At 36.7% G+C, this 24,404-nt stretch overlaps 1 protein-coding gene across 11 annotated transcripts in view; it reads left to right on the top strand.

The window, feature by feature from the left end:
* PHF21A (PHD finger protein 21A) overlaps nt 1-24,404 on the top strand; it is a 137,390-nt gene that overhangs the window by 79,666 nt on the left and 33,320 nt on the right. For 8 of the 11 annotated variants that reach the window (XM_060763975.2, XM_060764000.2, XM_067462740.1 and 5 more), the window contains exons 6-7: nt 19,412-19,585; nt 24,047-24,301. In XM_060763975.2, coding sequence (XP_060619958.1) covers nt 19,412-19,585; nt 24,047-24,301 — 429 coding nt within the window. The remainder of the gene's footprint in view (nt 1-19,411; nt 19,586-24,046; nt 24,302-24,404) is intronic. The other 3 variants (XM_060764009.2, XM_067462741.1, XM_067462743.1) reach the window with 2 other exon arrangements.

Here is a 24,404-nt window from a genome sequence, read left to right as displayed (position 1 = left end):
GATCTCTTTCTACATTGAGAAAAAGTTATAATAAACCCCTCGTTGTCCCTGCATTTGCCATTCCTAACTTGCATTGCACTGCACATCTTGGAGAGCCTTCAGCAATGAAAATATCCTATTAAAGGTTTAATCTGAGCCATTAAAGACATGCTGATTCTGCAGGGAAACATATAGCAGTGCCACCACTCAGACCTACTTAAGGTTACATCAACAGTTTCCTTTAAAGTAGGAAATGATTTGTAATCAGGGAACTATAGAAACTAGAACTGCAGTATATGTATATTATGAATGTTGAAAAAAGCATCTGTTATTTAGGTGAGCTTTGTTTTTCCACAATTTCATATGTTTTACTTGAGTATGCCCCTTTAAAGCTTTAGAAACTTTGATTGATACTTTAGATGACAGAAAGAATCACACAAATAGTTTATATGAATAACATACATACTACAAATTTGAGTCTTCAAACATTCACAGATCTGGAGTAAAATCATGCCACTGATGTGCAAGAGAAGAGTATCAACAGACAAAAAGTTTGCAAATACAGAAAAAAAATACTAAGGGGAAAAGTGCAGAAAGGAATGTGGGAGGATAAATTTGGACAGCCTAACAATCATTCTGTGATATAGAATAGATGCTGTCTTGTTGTGCCAAATTTGAGGTAATCTGGAATAAAATGGGAGTGGCTGGAGCCTGATAAGTATGTCAGTATACCTTTCCAGATTAGCTTTCCCGTGTTTAGGGCCTTTTGCCAATACTTTACTCCAGATTCTCCTTTATCAGATATATCTATAAACAGAAAGGTCTTTCTCGGCTATGGTACTGTATAGCTAGTGAATCTGCTCCACAAAGAAACATGACTTCTCTTCTATTACAAACCAAAATTGATGACTTCTTCTTTAAATTACTTTTGTTTTATATTTGAGTTTTCAATATACAGGCAGCCCCCGAGTTACAAATATCTGACTTATAAACAACTCATAGTTAAGAATGAGGATGAGACATCATGAAGTGAGAGAAATCTATTCCTAGGAAGGGAAATTAACTCCTGAAAGAGTTATAATAGGGAATGGCTATCTCCACTGAAACTTTATCACTAATCCTTGTTTCTACAACAAGACAAATTTTTCAGTATCCAGTTATAACAGAGGCAGGAAAGTGAGATGAAATCTTCTGAATAGAGGGACAGACAGCAAACCAAATACCACAGGGGTGTTAAACCTTCCCTATGCTATCCAAAGTGCATATGTGTGTGTGTGGCTGTAGTTACACTTAAAAAACATACCTGTTCTGACTTACATACAAATTAAACTTAAGAACAAACCTACAGAACCCACCATGTTTGTAACTTGGGGACTGCCTGTCTTAACATGGGCTGTTTTCTATTTCTACATGTAAGATGATATTGCTGGAATCTACACTTTCTAGTCCAGGATAATAATACTTTATTAAACAGTGTTTTTATTAAGCAGGATCTCTCTGGACAGCTCTCAAGTGATCATAGTAGAAAGGATCAGTTTATATTGTATTGAGTGTAATTGTCTCAGTTTTTTTTTTTAAAAAAAACATGAGCCAGTAGCATAATAACACTGGATTCCATTGACTCATTGTGTAATACTTTTTATACTGTGGATTATCCAAGATCCAATATTGCTTGTGTTGTACACCTGCAAATACACCACATTCTACATTTTCAGTTGACCAAATGGTCAATTTTAATATCATTGGCTTAAAAGTACATGTAGTTTGAAAGCTTAAATGTGTACTCCTTTTCAACTGGAACTCTTTAACAATTGTGCTATTTTTAGTACTATTTGTGGTATATGGTTCACAACAGGCTAATAGTTTTTTTTTTAACATGAATGTACGTATTAACCTTTTGCCAAAAAAATCCTTTTACCTTTTATGTAAGGCTTCTCTGTATTTAACGTAATCACCATAAAGAATATTCTTCAATAGCATAATCATAAAGAAGATTTTTTTATCAGCAATTTTCAATCAGTTCAGTAATAAAGTTTAATAGGAAACCTTAAGAGAGCCCCCACTAGGTGGCGATGTTAGCAACAGATACTGTAATTCTTTTACTTTCTGCTCATGTTGACAACAATTTATGGATAGATGTTCATGCTGAAGAATTTCTGAGATCACAAATTCACAAGAAGTACACACAGTCTATGAAGGGCTATTGATATCAGTTACTGAAGTTACTGCAGTTACCATAACAAGGATCTTGTATTTTATAGTATAATGTGAAATTAATATTGTTTGCTTGATTTTCACTTTTGAAAAGTACCTCTAGAAGCTGGTAATCAATTCAGATGGTTATTTTATTTCCTCTCTTAATCATACTAGATGATTATCTGGCTACATAGCAAAAGGCTGAACTGTGTTTCTTAAATTCATTCATTTACCTGAGAATTTCATTTTATATATAGATAAATAAATTAGAGTGTTTCTGGAAACATAAATACACTTACCAAGGTAAGAAATCTGTGACAGTGCTTCGTAATCTTTAAAATAGGATCTTCATGCATGCATCATTATTAACATGCTATATTTGAGAAACTGAAGAATTTCAAAGTTTGCCTTTGGATAAATTAGCCAGCTCAAACAATAAGACAAGAAATAGCATTGGTTTTCCCATCCTGCAAGTCTGACCGACTTGAATGCGATTTTCCTGCTTCTTGGCAGGGGGTTGGCCCATGAGGTCTCTTCCAGCTCTATGATTCTATGGTTCTATTCTATGATTACATTTGACTGGTGAAATACTTTGGCCACATCATGAGGAGACAGGAAAGCCTAGAGAAGACAATTATGCTGGGGAAAGTGGAAGGCAAAAGGAAGAGGGGCCGACCAAGGGCAAGATGGATGGATGGCATCCTTGAAGTGACTGGACTGACCTTGAGGGAGCTGGGGGTGGTAACGGCCGACAGGGAGCTCTGGCGTAGGCTGGTCCATGAGGTCACGAAGAGTTGGAGACGACTGAACGAATGAACAACAACAAACTGTATTTATGTTGCCGTAGGCTTGCTTGGAACACTTGAATTCTGACTGTTATTTATATTTTCAAATATTATTTGAATGTAATGTTTTTGTAGAAATATAAAATGCTTTAAAAATTTGTCTTCTGCTTAACAAGATAGGATGCACATTGGAAAAAAAAACCATAGATGTCATTTTTGCACATTTTGTACAATTTTTTTTTGCACAAAAAAACTTACAGTGGGAAGAATTGTCAAAAAGTAGATAGATATTCTTGGAATCCCACCCTGTGATAACTTTTGAAATTCTTTATTCTTGCATGTGCAATGGAAATAAATCAAGATTTACACTCAAGTTCTGACTGTTATTGTAATGGGATTGTTTCCCATTGAATGATAGACGATGCCATCTCCGAGTGGAATTAATGGTGTTTGTGTTTGTCAAAGAGATAAGGGAGTGCAATGATCCTTGAGCTTTGTTTGAGGGTGTAGCACTATATTACAGTTCCCCTTTAATAAAAACTCTTGTGTATAAAGTGTATCATGCAGTTGTCGAAGGTGACTCTTATGCTTTCTCCTGGCGCTGCAGTCATGGGATATAACCCTCAATTCTGCAAGCTGTTTCATTGAATTATAAAGCTGCCTATATTCCTTAAAATCTATCCAATTCTTTCAAAGGTGGTAGAGTTTACAAGTGTTTTGACTGTGCTATTAAGACATTCTTATTTATACAGACATGCTGCATACATGTTATTGTTCTGTTTAGGTAGTATTAATACTAGGTTACAATAAATAAGAAATCTTACAAGATGTGCATAACAGATGAATATGCTGTCTACAGTCCTTGTTGAAAAGAAAGTCTCCTTTCCCATAAGAAAATTCAGTTTTGGCCTCCAACAGAAATATTTTCAGGTTGTTCATACAATGCAGTGCTTATGAATATGAATATGAGAGATGAAATATTTAAAATCAGAATTGCTGTTATTTTAGATAATGCAATTTGCGCTCGGAACAAACTCAAATCACTGTGAATGCCAACTGACTATAACACATAGCATGGCATACTTTCCACTTTTGCTTTAAAAATATTTTTTCTTTAGCCATAAAAAAAAGCCATGACAAATCCAAGGGGTCCAAAGAAACATTTTCCCTGTTGTTTAAACATTTATTTATTTATTTATTTGCTGTATTTATATCCCACCTTTCTCAACCCCGTAGGGGACTCAAGGCAGCTTACATATATAGGCAGCAATTAGATGCCAAAAATACACATAATAAAAACATAAGCATTAAAACATAATAAAACCTGTAAAACCAATTATTTAAAATCATGCTATCCAATATCGTAGTTCATGGCTGTTCCAATTTGTCATTGCAATATTTCATCTTTCCTTATTGCACTGATAGATTATTCATTGAATGCTTGGTTTTCAGCCTTTTCCTAAGTGTCAGGAGAGAGAGGGCTGATCTAATTTCACTAGGGAGTTCCATAGCCAGGGCGCCACCACTGAAAAGGCCATGTCTCTTTTGTCCTTGCCAACTGCACATGTGAACGAGGCAGGATCAAGAGCAGAGCCTCCCCACAAGATCTTCATATCCTTGCTGGCTCATAGAGGGAGATACGTTTGGACGGGTAAACTAGGCCGGAGCTATTTGGGGCTTTATAGGCTAAAGCCAGCACTTTGAATTGTGCTCGAATTGTGCTTACTGGAATATACAAATTATACACAGTATGCCTTGATAAAGTAGCAATAATTTCAAAACGCAGCATGGACAATTATGCTGTGCTTTCCTTCTAAAGGACACCATATGATTAAGGGTTTTCATATTTCTTTACATATTAAAATTTTCATTTAAAGTGTCCATCAAAGCTTTACTCAGACATGTATAAGTAACGTGGTTTACAAATGACTATTTCGTTGACTTTTCATTACATTTTTGCCTCACCTAATCCCCTTTTCCCAAAAATGAATGACAGATAAAGCAAGTATTTCAATTTTTTTTAAAAATATCCTAGAATAATTTTATTTGTGCACCAAGCTGAGATCTTGCAATGTGTAAAATACTGTAATGATGTTTTTAATCATTGAATTTTTCAGCAGTTCATAGTTCTCTATGACATAGCTACCAGTTTTCTATCAAAGATGGAATGAAAGCCTTTCGTTCACTTTAATGTACTGTAAAAAACAGCACTTCCATTTCTATACCATGTCCCTGTTTGCTTGCTAATATAATTATTATTTCTAGATTAAATTTAAATATATTAGGAAATCAAGACATATCCTCTAAAGCAAGTATTATGCTTTGCATTTAATACTATTTGATGGTATCCCTCCAATTTTCTTTCTGTACATCCTTTGTGAGTCAGAAGTAAATTATTTGCTTTCTTTTGAAGTAGGCCCTGAAAGTAGTTTTAGAGTTTTAGAAGTATCTTTTGCAGCTGAAATTTAACATATCAAAGCATTTTTCTTATGGTGTACATATTTATATAATGATTCACTTGTAAGATTGAAACAGTAGCGTGAGCTGAAAAATACTATGAGAGCTTGGATGAATAGTCGTACGTGGCAGTACGTAAAAAGGGAATTATTTATGAAGGGCAAGTGTCTGCAGGTTTTAATAAAACATTTAAAGACATTTGCCCAGGAATAGTCTTAAAGGTCTTCATCCCAATTTTAAATTTTAGGATGCCTCTAATCAGGAATGATTATTTTTTCCAGAGCTTAATTGCTGGATTCTTTTCTAGCTGTTGGATTTCCAAACTTAAATCTGAAAATGCATAGTAGTAACTTATAACTTCTGGGCTAGCATTTTTTTAAAAATACTTGCTTCATTTGTCATTCATTTTTGTTAAAGGGGATTAAATGAGGCAAAAATGTGATAAAAAGTAAATGAAATAAGCATTTGTACACCACTTTACATTTCTGACTAAAGCTTTGATGGGCGCTTTAAGTGTAATTTTAATACATAATTAAATATAAAAACCCTTAATCATATGGTGTCCTTTAGAAAGTAAGCACAGCATAATTGTCCATGCTGTGTTTTGAAATTACTACTACTTTATCAAGGCATACTGTGTATAATTTGTATATTCTAGTAAGGCAACTTTATGGCAGTTTGCTTTGACTGCAGATATATAAGGCTTAGTTTCTGTAAGCATGTTCCTTGCATGATGACCTTGACAATATACAAAACATCAATTAAAAATTGTGAATATTTTCAGTTGTTCATTTCACATGCTTCTACAAACCCGCAAACATTTTGTGAATACAATCTCTTTGAACTTTGGCAAGAATGGGAAATTGAGAGTTTTAAGAACATGAACGCAGTTGCAAGAACTATGAAGATTTGGGGAACTGGGTTTTCCTTCCAAATATATGTAAGATTTGAGACTAAATAGATCTGGGATTCTAAATCTCCCACAATCAGAAGAAAATTGAAAGAAAGTATGGTTTTAGAGTTCAAGAAAGAAAGATTTCTGACTATTTACTGCCAAGGAAAGGAACATAACCATTAATATTAGTTCACATTGGCAAAGGGTAATGGAAGAATCCCCTTTATGTGTATGTACATTTGTTGGCTTGTTTGTTCATGTATAGGCATTATGCAGCTTGCCAGGATTCCTTCTGTCTTCCCTTCAGGAAACTGTTAACTGGCTGGCTGATTGTATAATGACCTTGAATCTATCACATATTTTGGCAAATTCCTTCAAAAGTATAGTTTGCCAAAAAACCCAAAGGCAATACAGATTGAATAAAACTGAAGAGTGTTGATACGCAAGTAATTACTACTTTAATCACATTGCTAAAATATGTATTGCCCAGTTATGGCAGAGCACAAACGCTTACATTTATTTATTGTAAACAAGAACTCAATTATCAGTAACCAATTTATTGAAAGACATATCTTATTTATTAGTTCATGGAAATGAAGAGTTAGTGAAACACTATTTCTTTTAGTTTAATTTAAGGACATGTTTGCTTGATTTGTCTATCAATTAAAATCAGTTTAGACTTTTACTTTGGGAAAATAAAGCTTATAAAAAGCTATGACAGAAGTGTAGTTCTTGTTTCATTGTTGAAAACATACAATAAAAATTGATAAGAAGATAATGTATCCCAACAAGGAGTAGCCTAACTGGATTGACAGAGAACTGGATTGCCAGGAAACAGGCCTCGCCAAGTGGCTAAAATAGAAATACCTAATTTCTTCCGTTCTAAGACTTACTTTTTTCCCTATATAAATATCTAAAAATAGGGTGCATCCTAGAATCTGAGATTTATCTAATGTAGTTTTAGTGGTGGTGGTACTGAAATTATGATATATCTTGTATATTTATTTATAAGAGATGATACAAAGAGAGCAAATACAAAATAATAATTCAGGAATGTATTTGTGAGTCACAAAGAAGTGCAGTTCCCTAGTTCTTATACATACTAGCCATATATGCATGGACCCCCTAGCAAAATAAGATTCATGACTGTGTTACTTGTAGAAAAGGAAGGATCAAGGAAGACAAAAGCACCAAAGAAGCTTTTTACTCAGTTTATACTTTATACTATAAAGGGAAAAAAACAGTCATAGCTCTGAGTGCAGGTAGCGGAGACCCAAACCGGCATCTAAATAATAGACCCAAACCGTCATCTAAATAAGATCTTTACAAACACAGGGTGAATAATTTTCTGAGTTAATGATCAAGACTTTTGAATATCCTTAACAACTTACAGTTGAACTTTCTAAGGTGTTTTGAATAGGTAAGATGATACCAAATGTAAACTAACAATAATTGGGGGGGGGGGGGGGAGAGAGAAATAAATGAAGCAAGAGCCCTGTAGCAAGGAAGCTAACAATGCCTGTTGGAAAAATCCTGGGTTCGGTAGCTCAGTGGTCTTTCAACCCAAGACTGGTCTAAAAGACTTTGCACCGAAAAGAAATTGTCAGAAAAGGCAAAAGTCTAAATGCTCAAGGAAAAGAGGAGCATAAAGAACCAGTACGCCAGAGCTTGCAGCGTATGCCGAATATCTAGGAATGTAATAAATAGATAAATAAATAAATAGGCTTTTTGTAGTTTCCAAAATGGGAAAGCTGGTAATTGACCTTTTTACTTTATCTCAGGGGTGGGAATTGTTCAGCCCTCCAGATTTACTGAACTTTAGCTGCCAGTAGCATAGCCAATTTCTTTCTTTTTTTTTGGGGGGGGGGGGGAGGTGGAAATTGCAGTATCACAACATCTGTACTTTATATCTTTCTGTTTCCCTGAAGATAAAGGACTACATAGCAATCTTGTCCTCAAATTAATGTGATGTCTTTACATTGTTCTGTTAAGATGTGAGCAGGATTGTGCTGTTGATGAATAAAGCATGGAGAAACAGCTGATTTGAGCAGTTTCCAGCACGACTTTCACTATTAACTATGTGATACCATTTTGGAAAAATTGAATAAGAAACTGCTCACACACTCTTTATCCTTATGGCAACGGTAGGCCAAGTGCTTTCACAACACAAGACAGGAAAAGTAATATACAGACAGTCCCCGAGTTACAAACATCTGACTTACAAACCACTCATAGTTAACAACAGGGGTGAGACAAGACAAAGTGAAGGAAATCTGCCCCTAGAAGGGAATTTCACTTCTGAAAGAGTTATCATGAGGAAAAGGTGTCTCAACTAAAGCTTTAGCACCAATCCTTGTTTCCACAACAAGCCAATTTTTTCAATATCCAATGATCACAGGGACAGAAAGTGAGGTGAAATCTTCTGAATAGGGGCAAAGATAGTAAAGCAAACACCACAGGGATGTTAACCTTTCCCTGTACTACCCAAAGCATATATTTGGTTGGAGTTACACTTTAAAAGTACCTGTTCTGACTTATATACACATTCAGCTTAATTAAAAACCTATATAATCTATCTTGTTCGTAACTTTGGGATTGCCTGTAATCAGTTCTAATGTATATTTCTTATGAAACAGCAACCTTCACCATTTAGGTGTTACAATGCAGTCACATTTTTGTAGTAATACTCTAATAAGTGCTGCTCTTAAGTTCAGTATTTTGGATTTGCAGAGTGGAGTGAATTCTTGTTTGCCTCACGTTACTCTTGAACATTTGTAAGGCTCTTGTATTGTGGCCATCTGTGTTACCATAGAAACTAGGGGCTTTCATCCTTCTTATTGCAAATGGAATGCAAACGGGGCACCAGAACCATGCGTTTCGTGTATGAATGGCAACTCCTGTAAAGATCTAGACTGAAATGTTTCTACTGGTTCACTGTTGTTGTGAAACATAATATGCAAAGAACTTGGCAACTGCACATTTTTAACACTGACCTTTGGGTAAATAGAAAGTCAGATTTGTGGCGTAAATAAGTGAGTTTTTTCTATATGCGATTGTAGTTTCTAGACTGGGCTATTTACTCAGGAACTTGGTTTGTTTGGTTTTTGTATGGGCTTAAGGTGCTCTAAGTGTGGCACTTAGCAAATACAATGTCCAGGCAAGCCCCACTGTTGTTAATTAGACAGCCTTGAGTAATTTGTACCCATTCCTAGTATAGGTTTTTGCAGTAGAAACTTGTTCAGTTTCTCTTTAAGAATGAGAAATATTTTTCAGAATGTAATTATTTAGGAGACTATCCATCTGACAGATGTCTTTGCAAGATTTTGTACAACTTTGCATCCTCTGTATGGGACCGTGCATTCAGCGGTATTTCGGGAATATTAATGCCTGGTCTCCATGACAAAGAATTTCTAAACCTCATCACTAAATGCTGATTGACTTAGCTGCTTTTGTGCTGCAGAGTGAATTGCTAACATGGGGTGAGAAAACTTCTTTCTAAACAACTTGCGCATCAATAAAACAGCAAGCTGAGCCAGCAAAATGAATAAGTATAGGAACATTTTCATTTTCTATGTGAGAGAGAAACATCTTGGGGCAGTTCTTGTTTTTCTTACAATTACTTGTGTGTACCACAAAGTATCACTTGGCATTTATATTTTTTTTCTTAATTCAAAAGCATAATAACACTGCTTTAAACACAAAATAACATTTTCTTAGAAATCAACTTGTTTTCTTCACTTTTTGGTTTTTTTCTCTGTTAAGATTTGTACCTCACTACAGTACTTGGATACTAATTTCCAGATTCCTGTATTTGTTTGCTGAATCCAAATATCATTTTAAAGCAGGTGTGGGAAGCATGTGATCTTCCAGATAGTACTAGACTGTAAGTGCCAACAAGTCCTGGCCAGTGTAGCAAATAATGGGAAATTTCAGTAGTTGAACTACAACATGATTGTCATGTCTGGTCTGCAGTATGCATTGGAGCAATATAATAGCTCCGAATGGTCAAAGATAAAACATATCCCAAGTATGTTTGAATGTGTTTGCCAAAGCAGCAGAAGATATTTGTACAAATATTACCCTGTGCTAGAAACACATGTTTACAGATTCTAATTTGAAAAGGTCCTTGGAAAATGTGTAGTTCATGGTCATCAAAAAATGGATGACACACAGCCCATGTCTGTTTTTCATCAGGATGCAGATGAGAAATTGAACCCTTCTATGGCATCATTAAAAAGTAAATAAAGTGTAATACATATAGTTTGTAATCTAGACAAGACAATGCTGAGTGTAACAACCATTCTAGAATAAGGATTTAGATTGTTTTAGCCAAAGATAGATAGATAGATAGGTTTTTTTTTTCATGTCAGGAGCAACTTGAGAAACTGCAAGTTGCTTCTGGTGAGAGAGAATTGGCCATCTGCAAGGACGTTGCCCAGGGGATGCCCAGATGTTTTGATGTTTTACCATCCCTTTGGGAGCGGGAGCTGACAGAGGGAGCTCATCCGCGCTCTCTCCAGATTCGATCCTGTGACCTGTCGGTCTTCAGTCTTGCCAGCAGAAGAGTTTAACCCATTGTGCCACTGGGGGTAGTTAGGTAGATATAGATACACACGCGCGCACACACATGCTATCCAAAGTGCTTCCTCTCTCTGTCTTTCAATTGCGTATCTATCTGTCCTTTCGGGGAGATAGAGCAGAATATAAATAAAGTATTTTTATCATCATCATCATCATCATCATCTTTGGATAGTATAGGGAAGGTCTAACACCCCTGTGGTGTTTGTTTTGCTGTTTGTGTCTCCTGTTCAGATGACTTTACCCCACTTCTGTCCCTGTGATAATTGGATTTAGTAAAATTTTCCTTGTTGTGCAAACAAGGTTTGGTGAGAAAGCTTCAATGGAGACACCCTTTCCAAGAGTGAAATTCCCTTCTAGTGGTAGATGTCTCTCACTTCCTGTTGTCTCAGTCTCATTCTTAACTATCAGTCATTTGTAAGTCAGATGTTTGTAACTTGGGGACTGCTTGACTTCGCTTGCAGCAGAAGAATCTTTTAACTGGAGTGTTGAATATTTCTTTTATTGGGGTGCTTTACTTCAGAATTTTTTATTCTTTAGGGTAAAATAGCAAATAAAATGTGTTTGCTATTTTACCCTAAAGTTTTGTTTGTGGCAGAAAAGCTCTTGTTCCAGGTTGACTGTCATATAAGCAGAGGGTAGGAAAAGGGCAAGGTTTATTTCTAGAAAATGGCTTTCTTTGTTCTGACCCATGCATCACAGCAGATGAGGGGTCCAGATGTAAAAAAAAAACCTATGGGTGTCTTTTACATCTGGAATTTTGGGTGCAACTACACTGCAGAAAACTCAGAGTTTGACATCAACTGTCATGAAATTCGGGGGTTTGTAATTTTGTGAGATACCCTTCTCTTTTAGCGTGTTCTGGTGCCATATCAAATTGCAGATACCAGAATTCCATAGGACCAAGCTATGGCAGTTGAAGTGGTTTCAAACTGCTTTAATTCTGCAGTGTTTATGGGAGTCTTTAAACAAGGAAAGTAATCAAAGTATTATTTCACAGTTATAAATCAAGGAGAAGTTCCTTTTCTCATCTACACAGAATGTAGTCAGGGGCTCCGAAGTTGATTGTCTTGCCTCCAGAGAATGGAGATCCCCAAATCTGGGCATAGAGAAATTCTATACTAGTACGAGTTTCATTGTTGCTGTTGTCATTGTCATCATTATTGTTGTTTTAAAAGACTGAGAATTAAAATTGCTCCAGCCCCAATCTAGACCCCTTCTACACTGCCATATAAAATCCAGATTATCTGCTTTGAACTGGATTATATAGAAGTAAGTATAGACTCCTATAATCCAGTTCCAAGTAGATAATGTGGATTACCTGCTTTGATAATTTTGATTATATGCAGGACTGTAGTGAGGGGGGGTAGAGGTTCAACACCCCCCCCCCAAATTTTCAGGTTAAAAAAAATAAACCTGGTTTACTCATGAATTTTAACTGGTTAACCAAATCCCCACACTAAGTTTATGAGATGCAAAAAATTAAGAGTGCCTCCAGAACTGCAAGCACGATCTCAAGCAAATATTGACAATTTATTCACACTGTCATTACTTGCAGCAATAGCTGATGTAGCGAAGCAACCAAGTTGGGGGGGGGTGTTGAATGCTCTCATGAAGGAGGCCAGACTTGGTGGAGGTGGTTGACAGGGGTGGAGCTGCAGGCTATGGAAGGCTGCTGGGCCCCTGCTGTGCTCTTTGCTTCAGCGTGAGCTGAGAGGCAGGTTTCAACCCCCCCCCCCCTGAAATTTTCAACCCTCCCCAAAAAATTTTCTGGCTACGGCCCTGATTATATGGCAGTTTATAAAGGGCACTAGAGACACCTTTTTCTGCACAGTATGTAGCTTGAGAATAGTGGAAACATGATTTAAGTTAGTGTAGCAAAATGTTAGGAAATGCTTTTATGAAAATAGAAATTTTTAGAAAATGCCAATAGACATAATCAGCTATGATTCAGCTGCACTGTAGAATTAATGCCATTTCACACCCCTTTATTGCCATGGCTCACAACTGTGGAATCCTGCGAGTTGTAGTTTGACATGGTCTTTTGCCTTGCCTGCCAAATAATGCTGGTGGCTCACCAAACTACAACCCCCATGATTCCATAGTATTGAGCCATGGCAATTAAAATGATGTCAAACTGTGTTAGTTCTACAATGTAAATGCGCCCATAGACAATTCACCATAGACGCAGATGCTTGGTGCTCTGCTATGCCTATTTCTTCCACACATTATCTGTGGCTTCCCATGTGCTTGGATCAGTGGTTGCATTAAATGTAGAGATTTCAAATGTGGAAGGTGTTCCTCTATCTTGAGTTACTGTGTATAATATCTTAAGAATCTTCTTTTAATGGAGTACTTTTCTCTCTTGCTTTCCCCTCCTGCTGTGCCCCTCCCCTTGATTTTCAAGTGGAGCTATTGTAACAGCTGTTGATTTGCTTAAAAATTAAATACTTCCATTTGCTGTGTCTGTGTGTATATATATATAGAATGAATCTTTGTTGTCAAGGTTGTCCTCCCATGTTTTCTTATATGCAGTCCATCGGGGAAAAAATAAACAAGTGGCTTTTTGAACAATTACGTTCATAATTGAGAACTAATAAAACACTCTTATCACAGTTACCTTTGAAGAACTGTGGAAACAAAATAAAGCCCCTGCTTCAGTAAACAAAGAACCAAGAGCTGGTGACAAAACACCGCAGCAGTAAGTGCATGAAAATAGATAAAACCAATGGCTTCACCCCTTAGCAACAGGATGAATTGGTTGCTCGTAGTGGAGCACAGCAACCACAGAATACTACAAAACCAGCCATGGCAGTTTAGCATGCATGCAAGAAGTGGAGAAGTTTGATCACGTTTGGGATGCGGTTTGTATTTGTCTTGAGAATGCACCATTTCTTTAACAACAATAATTTGATTTGTGTTCTAGATTACTTTGCTTGAATGTCAGTTCTTCACTTTCCTCCTCCTTTTTTTCTTTTTACTAAAATCTGTTTAAGCCGAGTCCAGCAGCTCTCATTATTGTAGCACAATGATCATTAGGGAAAATAGCATTCCTGGCACAGAGCTAAGAACTTCTTAGCAGATTCATTATTAATTGAACTGACTTTAAGAATAGTCTGTCACTGGTGTGCTCTTGCTGAAGAGAATATTGATAGATATCATGCTAGATGTCAACCAGTTTGTTTTTAAACATGTTTTACTGTAGAAAGATCATAGGAGGAGACAATTAAAAAACACTTGCCTTTTTGTATTCTTGTGAAAGGATTAGCTTTAATATCAGCTAAATCACTAGCTCTTTCTTGAATATATTGCACTGATTGTTTATATGATGAATACTCTTTTATTGGGAAGTTTTTACAGTGAAGAGAGAGCACAGTCAATCTACATTTCAATATGATGAGTAATATCTTAGTTGAAAGCTATGCATCTGTTTTTCATGTTTGTTTACTTCAAGGTTATGGAGCAGGAGCTAGCCGTAAGTCTTGCCTAATTGAGCTATGTATGTTTGCTGTTAAGTAACAGAACTGTGTATGGTTTTTGCTTGAGTATGAAATGTTAAGGTGTTCCTATTTGTTACCATTGCTGGTCTTACAGACTTTATAGAGCCTTATCAGACATGGACAGTTGGTGCTGTTGGTATGAAAGCACAAGGGAACTCTCATGTATGAGGTTAATGGAGTGTAATTATAAAGAAAAATGGACTGTTTACACACTCTATCTTACTATACCTGCTTTGAGAGTGACAAGTACTTGATCTTTTATAAACTCTAGAGCAGAGGTTCAGCAGTCTAAATTATGACAGTGTAACTGTCAAAACAAACACTGTATGAGATATGTCTGAACTGGGTAGGAAAGTTTTCATTCTGATGTATAGATAAAATTTCTTTTTACTGTTGGAATTCCAATAGAAGTTGCAAAACATTCTTTTCTAGGGGCTTTCTCCTTCCCATCATTTTGCTTGCCTCACGTTGTACTTTTTAAAAAGGAGCTTATTTCACTGTTTAAAAAATGTTGGATTTTAGAGGTATTTCTCACCCTGCGGTGTTCAATATTTGACAAAGAACATTAAAATCCACGTTTTCTCTTCAAATCTCTGTTGTCATGACAGTATTGTTTCTTCTGGGAAGAAAGCTGTTGGCTCTTTCAAAACATCATGCTCAAATGACATTATAGATTATGTTTCAACAGGCACAAATTTGGTGACCCTTAAGAGCTAAGCTTAGATTTCCTTGAGTGTCATAGGGCAGAGTCTAATATTTAATGAGGTCACTGGAAAAACCTAGAAAGGCACCAAGATCCCATTCCGCAAATTTAGTTTCTCCGTTTATCATTTCCTACAGATTAAATTAATCTCTGGGATTCTAGACTATATCAAGCAGGGAACAAAAGCAAAATAGAGGGAGGACTGTACATCCCAAATTAACTCCACCGGAACGCTGGCTAGCCTATTTGTATCTTATGGCTGTTATGGTACATTTTAAAGAACAACTATGATAGGCACTTTCTTTTAACCATACCGTTGGATTTCTCAGGTTATATACTTTTAATTATGTTATTAGTGTAACTATGTTTTTATTGTATTTGTATTCCATTCTCAGTTTAATGTCAAATGCCCCTCTTTGTTATAAGTTTAATGTGGTTATTTCGTGTTATTTTGTATTATTGTGCTGTGTTTTGAATTGGATTATGTCACTGAATGTTTCTCTTTTTTGTCTGTAAACCTCCCTGAGTCCCCTTGCGGAGAGAAGGTGGTCTATAAATAAAGTTTAAAAAAAATATTATTACATATAATATAAATAATAGAAAAGAATAGAAAGCTCTCAGAAACGTTCAGAAAATGCTTTCAAAAACAGCTCTGAGATCCATAGTAAAGGAAAACGAAATTTTAGTATGAAAAGATTTTGTATGAAATTGTGGGGGGGGGGGGGGGGGAGAGTTTCCAGGGTGGCGGCTGCATTGTTCTGTTCAGAAAAACAGCCTCTGGGAACAGTTACTCTCAGCTCCTCTGTAGTGGCCCACTACTGTTCTAGAACCTATTTCTAATTGAAAATAAACAAAACCACAATGTACTAGTACGAGTTCTTCAAAGCTAAATAGAAAAAAAAGGTACAATATTTCTAACAATAATATGTGGTTTGTGCCTAACCTAGTAACTGGAAAGTGCCTAATAATATTTAAAAATATTTCTTCCTGGCGTGCGAAGGATTCAAGAAATTTCAGCCTGATATCAGGGTTTTAAAAAAAATGTAATTAGAGGTTTTTCCACTTTCATGGGGGTCCTGTGCCCTAACCTTTGCAAAATTGGAGAGCCTGTAATTACAGTATTAATTTCTTCTGTGTCCTTCCAGCATCAGTTTTACAGAATTACAACAATAATGTTATTTCCTGTTCTGAGTGTAAATCCTTGCTTCCCCTTCTCCCTCCCCCTTAAAAGTGACAAGCTTGTAAAACATAAACATCTAAATCATATAAGCATGCCTATTTCCTTTAAGTTGAACTTTCTAAAATACATGTGAGGATGTGAGATATTCCTGGCAAGGAACCTTTCACACTTTACTAAAGGCCAATGTAGACAACCAGAGAAACAACTTTTCCTGCTCATAATGCTGGCTCTTTACATTAGTAGGCAAGCTGTTGGCTCTTCTGCAGAAATGAATGCAACTTTTCAGGTGTTTTGTTCTCAGATTTTTCTCTACAGATTTCCTGGGCTTTCTTTCAAGGCCTGGTAGAGAAAGGATTGTGAATGTGATGTGACTCACTTGACTCCTACTCTTCCTAATTCCTATTCTGATTGGTTCGCCCTTTCTATTGCAGCCTGGCTTAGGAGTACTCAAGCTTGGCTTCCCCCTTCTTTTCTTCTTTCCCCGCTGTTCTGTTTTGTGGTAAAGAACATGCGGGAAATGAGTTTGAGCACTCTATTGCTAGTTTCCTTGAACTAGGGAATGGCAGAAAAATCACCCTTATCCCTGAACTTCAGAAGTGCAGCTACAGAAAAGATAAAAACAAGCCTGATTTTTCTGGATACAGTAATTTAATCTTCTATGTTGCTAATAGGTTGAGTTTTTGTTTGGCAGGTGTAGCTGCTTTCTATCTTATTATTTTCTCTACGTTTCTCTGCTTTCTTGATATCTTTCTGTCTCTGCTTGCTGACATAGCATTTTAAATAGCTTGATAATGCACTTGTATTTCCAAAATCAGCCATAAATGACTGATCAGTGGTTAGATACATAAATAAACTATACATGGAGCAGATTTCTTTGCTTGCTGTCAGACCTCTATATTTCAATTTTCATGTTTAGATTTTCAGATAATCTAGATAAACAGGTTCAATAAGTATGATTCCATTCAAATATAGAGCAGGTTTTTATTGCCAGTTATCACATTACTTGATAAGAATAATCTTTAGGTAAACAGGTAAGAATCTTTTGTAAATGGGAGAGAGAGAAATTTGAACACCAATACATATGGTGGTCTGCCCGTATAAGCTGGTAACTGAATAGACTTTCTTGTACTCATGTTCTAAAGGATAAGGTGCCTAGGAAGGGGAAAAAAACTAGAGTCCTAGAGCACATGACAGAAGTCTGGAAGTTAAAGCATTCTTGTCTTAAGGGAGGTGAGAAGGTCATCATAAAAGAATGTACTGAATGGATAATGTCAGAGCAGTTTTAATGATAGACTGTTAAAGAGTGTGGGAGGAGAACTGGAATAGGCTGCAGCATCAGAAAACAGATCTACAATATGCATTAATAAACTGCTGTAATATTTTTGCTTAAAACACGAACTAGCTGTTTCAGGCAGTGGCACTAAAAACCTGGTGGCAGGTTTGACCAGTAAATTTTCTCCTTGAACTCCAGGTTTTAGGTTGAACTGTGAAATACCAATATATTTGGGGGTGGTGTTGGGTTCTCATTTGGTGTTGTTGTGAGCCTTCAAGTCATTTCTGATTTATGGATGCCCTAAGGTGAAGTTATCATGGGCTTTCCTGGAGATTAGAGTGAGTTTCCATAGTCAAATGGAGAATCAGATCCTGGTCTTCAGAATCATAGTCCAATTCTCAGACCACTGTATCATGTTGGGCCAGGCATAATTTGTAAGTGCTGCATTATTCTTGTCATACTTATTGGTTGCTGGCTTTTGCTCGTTGCAAAAAAATGGAATATAGTACTTGGAATATTTGAATTTGTAGTAGCCTGTATTTGTTGACTTAGATCTGATATTTATTCTTCTCTGGGTATATGACAACTAATTTCAAGTATTCTAGTAAATGTAACCACCATATAACTTTTATTTATCTTAATTTGTTTGGTCTCAGGAACAATGTACAGTGTTCCCTCACTTATTGCCGGGGTTCCGTTCCAGGACCACCTGCAATAAGTGAAAATCCGCAAAGTAGGGATGCCATATTAATTTTAATATTTATACATAATTTTATATATTATTTTCTTAACTGCACTTCTTTACCCGCCTCCCATCCCATCCCAAGGGCACCTGCCTGCCTCCCCGGCCTCCGCAGATCTCTGCAGAGCCTTCGAAGCCTAGCAGGCAGCAGCAGGCCAGGGAGGTAGGCCTTCCCTGCCGCATCTCAGGCCGCCCCACTTCCGGGGTCTGTGAACGCCAGTGAGGCAGGCCTTCCCCGCTGCGCCTCAGGCTGCTTTTAAAACATTTACTATTTTGAGAGAAAGCTGACTTTCCTGAGGGATATATTTAGTCATCAAGGCAGTCATTGGCTTGCTGTGATGTACGCAGGGGTGGCTCAACCCATTACGCAAAGTAAGCATTTGCAGTATAGTTGATTTTGCCCAGGGGCGCTCTTGAGGCGCTCTTGGGGGAAAATAGATCTTGACATATGCGAGTTGTAGTTACTGGGATGTATAGTTCACATACAATCAAAGAGCATTCTGAACTCTACCAGTGATGGAATTGAACCAAATATGGAAATATGGCACACAGAACTCCCACGACGAACAGAAAATATATATCAGTGATGGGGGGGGGGGGGGGCACCAAAATATTGTTTGCTTACTGTTGAAAATTACCTAGGGCCGCCTCTGGATGTACGTGAATGACATTGTCTTTAAAGAACACATCTGTTTTTCCATGTAGGTATACTCCCATTATTATGGCTACCATACATAGTATTTAAGGGGCAGTGCTGATACTGATGGCTTGGTCAATCGATAAATCAGACAGTGAATACATTCAGCTCTCCGCATTCATGGGATCAGGGGGAACTGAGCTCCCATGAAAGTGAAAAACCATGAATATTTTTTTTATCATGAAAGCATGCCTCTCTGGCGATCTCCAGGTCCTCTAGCAGGACTCTATGGTCAACATCCACCAGAAATTGGTCATAGAATCACACCAGAGGACCTAGAATTAAATAAATTCAAAAAGAATCAATAATCTGTAAAGATCAAACCCAGAAATGTAGTGTTGTAATGTTATGCTGACACCTTTGTGTGCTACAACCTAGTGTTATTGCTTCTGTTGTTTTTAATTTGTGTGTGTGTTTCCTCACTAGAAAAGAGTGGTTGAACAGCTACGGAAGAATTTGATGGTAAAGCAGGAACAGCCAGACAGCAAGTTTCAAATACAGCCATTGGCACAGTCAGAAAATAAAATACAGACGCCACAGCCACTACAGCAGCAGCAGCAACAGACCACTGCACCCTCTCCAAACTTGCTTGGATCACAGGTATAGTGCTTGAAGAAGTTGCCTTATATTATTTCCTAGAGTGATAATGTATTTCACTTTATAGAACATGAAATCTATGCTAAGTTTTTATGAGGTTGCAAACACATACAAATAAATATGTTGTGTTGGAATTCATTTAGGCTTTCAAATAAACATTTCTGATTAGATAAGCTGATTTAAGCTAATGGTTACTGCAGGGCAGCAATCTGTTTTTTCTCTCCACCCATTCTCTATATACACAGAAGAGAATTAACAGTCCTCAGAACACAGCACTTTCAAGGTTTGTTTTTTTGTCATACTTAAAAGGACATTTCTTCTGTCAAAACTCTCTGTCCCAAGTTGATCAACAACAGCAGAAAAGTTTTATTAAGTAATACTGTAGCTCTCTCATTTAAAACGAAAAAATGAATATGTTCAGGAAAGTATTTAGATGCTGTTGCACCTGTAAATATTTTTTTAGTAGAAAATAATGTACAATTTTGGTCAATTTTCGTTTTTTTAGAAACAATTCCCACTGCAGTATATACCTTACCTGCAATTGCTTTGAGCAAGCTTTAAAAAAAAAAACAAAAAAAAAAACCTAGAATTAGTAATGTAAGATATTCAGGTTGTAAACAAAGACCTAATTGATTCTCACACAATAACTATATTCTGATGCCAATTAATACTTGGCAACACAGGTCATAGTTCCAGCTTTGAGAATATGGATGAATTTGTTGTATTTCGTTTATTTTGTAGTCGCCAGGGCAAAAGTAGCCAATAAGAAATCACTTTGTTGTTGTCGGTTAAATTATTCACTGTTGTTGGTTGATCCAGTGTTTATAATATTACAGAAAGTACAATAGAAATAATTTGTTTCAGATATTTCAATAAATAATGCAAGGGACCATGTGTTAAAAGTTTTCTCCCTACAATAATAGATACACATACAGTTTGTAATGGTGAAATGCATTTCTATTTTTTACTTTGTAAGCAGAAAGTTCAGCTTTAAAGAAAATGATTAAAACATGCATTTTTAATCATTTTCTATAATCATGTCTACCTTGCATATACACCTAGGAACACCAATCCTGTCTCTCACCAATCTTTCAAGGAGCAATTATGTTTTCTTCGCACTAAACAATGTGGTAGTTCCATCACCCCCTGCCCCCCCCCCCCCCACCACACATACACACACCACCATGTTTTTTGAGAAGCTTTAATAATTCCTTTAATGGGATACTCTCTTGCTGGGAGTCAAGGTATAAACGTAGCACAAAATACATATCTCCACTAATATTTGAATATCTCCTTAAAGTCTCTCTTCATATTCTGCATTTGAAGTGCCCTTTGTAGTCACTATAAAGTTAGACAGAATAATGTCAGTGCTTTTTGTTCCAGGAACAACTGTGAAAAGTTGATGATGACTTGGTCACTTTGATACCAGTTCCATTCATCTTGCTGAATATTAGCATTCTTTTCAAGAGATTCCTGGAATGGTTCTTATCTTTCTTCTGCCTTAACTCCTCTGAATGGTTGTGGCACACACTGTCTGTAAGGCAATGGAAATACATTTATGGAGAACAAAAGACTTATAGTCAGGCTACCACATTGACATGCTGGATTGTGGTCTGCATAACACAAATATGGCTCAAGCACATTTGATTAAGGCTACATTCACATCAATGGCTTTCTTCACCTATGCCTATGTGGCACAAATCTACATGGACAGGACCAGGAGCTGGATTGTTGTAGGTTTTTTCGGGCTATATGGCCATGTTCTGGTGTGATTTTTCCTGACGTTACGCCTGCATCTATGGCAAGCATCCTCCGAGGTAGTGAGGGCTAGTGGAACTAGGAAAATGGGTTATACAGGGTTAGTCAAAATGCATAGGCCAATAAGCCATTCAATTGAATGGCTTATTGGCCTATGCATTTTGACTAACCCTGTATATCTGTGGAATGACCAGGTGGGGCAAAGAACTCATGTCTGTTGTAGCTAGGTGTGAATGTTTCAACTGACCACCTTGATTAGCATTTGATGGCCTGGCAGTGCCTGGGGCAAGGACCAGGAGCATTATCAGATACTAGAATATGGATGTAGAGACGCTGGCAAACTTGTCCTGTACTCAGTTGTTGGCAGGTGCTAGATATCAGTCACCTTTATTGTGAACAGTTTGGGGAGTTCCATCTTCCAACTCACCTGGACACCCCATAAAGAACCTCCTAGAAAAGTACACATTGCTGTTTGCTTAAAAAGTCCCTTCTGGGGAAATCTGAGCAAAGTACCTGACCCAAATCTTGAAGTTGCTGACAGGGTCCTCTTCCTCTTCTTCTGGATAGTTCAGTGACACTTGGGACATGTCAAGGATATATGAGTGAGAGGAAGATCTCGATTTACAACTTGGTACATTAATATATTAAGTTCTGTCCACAGAAATGTCTAATTTTTTTTAATATAGAAGAACCCAGGCAGTTGGGAAACAACTCCTATCTGATGCCCTGGAGAACCACATGAATCAGTGGCCTGGCAGTATAAGGCATCTTCCTTTCTTTGCATAAGATTGTGAAGAGAAGCATATAAATAATAATTACTTTTGGAATGTGTATGTCTAATAAAAATATGTATATTTTCCTGCTACAAATGCCATATGATAAATGTTTTTATGTATGCATGTACCCACACATAAAGATAATTCACTAGATTCTAATCTTTATGAAAATGTCTCACATGGAAATAAGTATTCTACTGGTTGGACCCAGTTCAGATACTTCTTCAATTCCAATTATTTTAAATTTTCATATGGTAGTTACAAATAATGTTTTTTTTTAAATAAAAAATAAAAAATTGAAACAAATCAAGGGAATGCTGAATTATGAGAAGGTAAATGTGTATTAATAAATATTTTCAATGTATTAAGAGTAGATTGTAAATTTTATAGGACTAGCTTCTGTAGTTGTGAAGAATGTTGTTTGTAGAAGGAATATCATGCTAATCTATGCTGTACACTTTGAGTTGAACTTCCAGGTCATTTATTATTTTTGTATAAAGCTATGTTCAAAGCTAAAGAGCCCTCTAGTGAAATTGTCTTGGAATTGCTTCAATGCTTTTCATTTTAGGATGTTTCTTGGAAAGCACTGAACTCTTTCCTTTAATAGGTAAAGGTAGTTTTTGGATGTTAACATATTAACAGTGTAACCCAGGTTATCTTCATGCATCACTGAATGCCAGTTAGATTTCTGCCGTGCTTCTTGAATTTTGTTGTTAGCTGCCATCAAATCAACTTGAAATGAGAAAACTCTTGAGTTGACCTATTGACATGAGCCCTGTTCAGGTTTTGCAGACTTCAAGCCATTGCTTCTTTGATTGAATCTATCCATCTTGAAGGTGGTGTTCCTCTTTTTCTACAGTCTTTTACATTAACAAACTTTTGTTTTGCCTTTTCTAGTGAGGCATGCCTTCTCATGATATAACCAAAGTGTGATAGTTTAGTAATCTAAACTTAGAGAGTTCAGGATCCTTCCTCTGAATCCAACCCTGCTTCATGTTTGATAAGTTTCAGCAATCAAATTAAACAGAGTGATAAAATAAAGCCTTGCCAATTAGAAACCATTCAATTTCTCCATATTCTATCCTAACAGTAGCTTCTTGAGTAAAGGTTATGCATGAGGACAATCAACCCAGTTCTTTAAGAGCGAGCCATAATTTTCATGCTCTATACAGTCAAAGGCCTTGTTATAATCTATAAAGCACAGACTGATTTTCTTCTGAAATTCTTTGCTGTTCATTTAAGCCTAGCCCCTTTCATGTGTGCTGGTGTATAGGGTGAATAAATACATAAAAGTAAGAGCATGCTAACCACAGCCTTCCGTTGCCATTTTTGTCACCCTCTGCATCCACAGAGGAGTGTTTTGAAGTGGGGAGGCTCCTCTATATATGGGTGAGGCCTCAATTTTTCACAGCTCTGGATCATATGAAAAGCTTTCAGGGTGTGGGAGGCTCTCCTCTTTAAAAGGTCTTGAAAAGAGCAATAGAAATACACAAAGAGGGAGTGAGGCTAGTGTGTTTGCTGTCCTCCCACATTTGTTTAATGTACATTCTAGAATCAACTATGCAACTCTTGTTCATGTGTTTAAGCAAAGTTTTAAGAAAAGACATATTTCTGCTAATATCTGGAGATGTGTAGATATTTTTGTGACATGAAGATAATAAGAGGTCATAATATATGACGAGGTATATTATGTTATTTTTTATTCACCACCGCTTAGTTCTGTGTATGTTCCTGATTTATTGAAAAGTACTATTTAATGAATATTCCAGTTTCCTATAGTTTTCTCCAGCTGAATTTCAGCATTTAAAGTCACCCTGATAATGTTTATAACATAGACTAATCCTTTCCTAATTCACTTCTGAATTCAAGATAATTGTTTCCCCAGCTTTTGATTAAAAACCCTTAAAAGTGTATTTTCTGTTTCTCTTAGAAGACTGTTACTACAGCTTCTATGATCACCACTAAGACACTACCTCTTGTACTGAAAGCAGCAACAGCAACCATGCCTGCCTCTGTTGTGGGTCAAAGACCTACAATTGCCATGGTGACTGCCATCAATAGCAGCCAGAAAACTGTCCTTAGCACTGATGCACAGAACACGCCAGTCAACCTCCAGACCACAAATAAAGTCGCTGGTCCAGGAACAGAGGCAGTCCAAATAGTGGCAAAAAATACAGTCACATTGGTAAGTGGAGTTAGTTACCCAGGCTTCAGTATATTGCATAAGTTTTGCATCCCATAATTAAGGACTGTGTAAACTTTTTGAATGGAAGGGAGTTGTGAAACCG

The sequence above is a fragment of the Anolis sagrei genome, chromosome 1 (assembly GCF_037176765.1).
Source record: "Anolis sagrei isolate rAnoSag1 chromosome 1, rAnoSag1.mat, whole genome shotgun sequence".
In the NCBI taxonomy this organism is placed as follows: domain Eukaryota; kingdom Metazoa; phylum Chordata; class Lepidosauria; order Squamata; family Dactyloidae; genus Anolis; species Anolis sagrei.
Note: the sequence above shows the minus strand (reverse complement) of the source record. Positions and strands in the feature narration are given on the sequence as shown.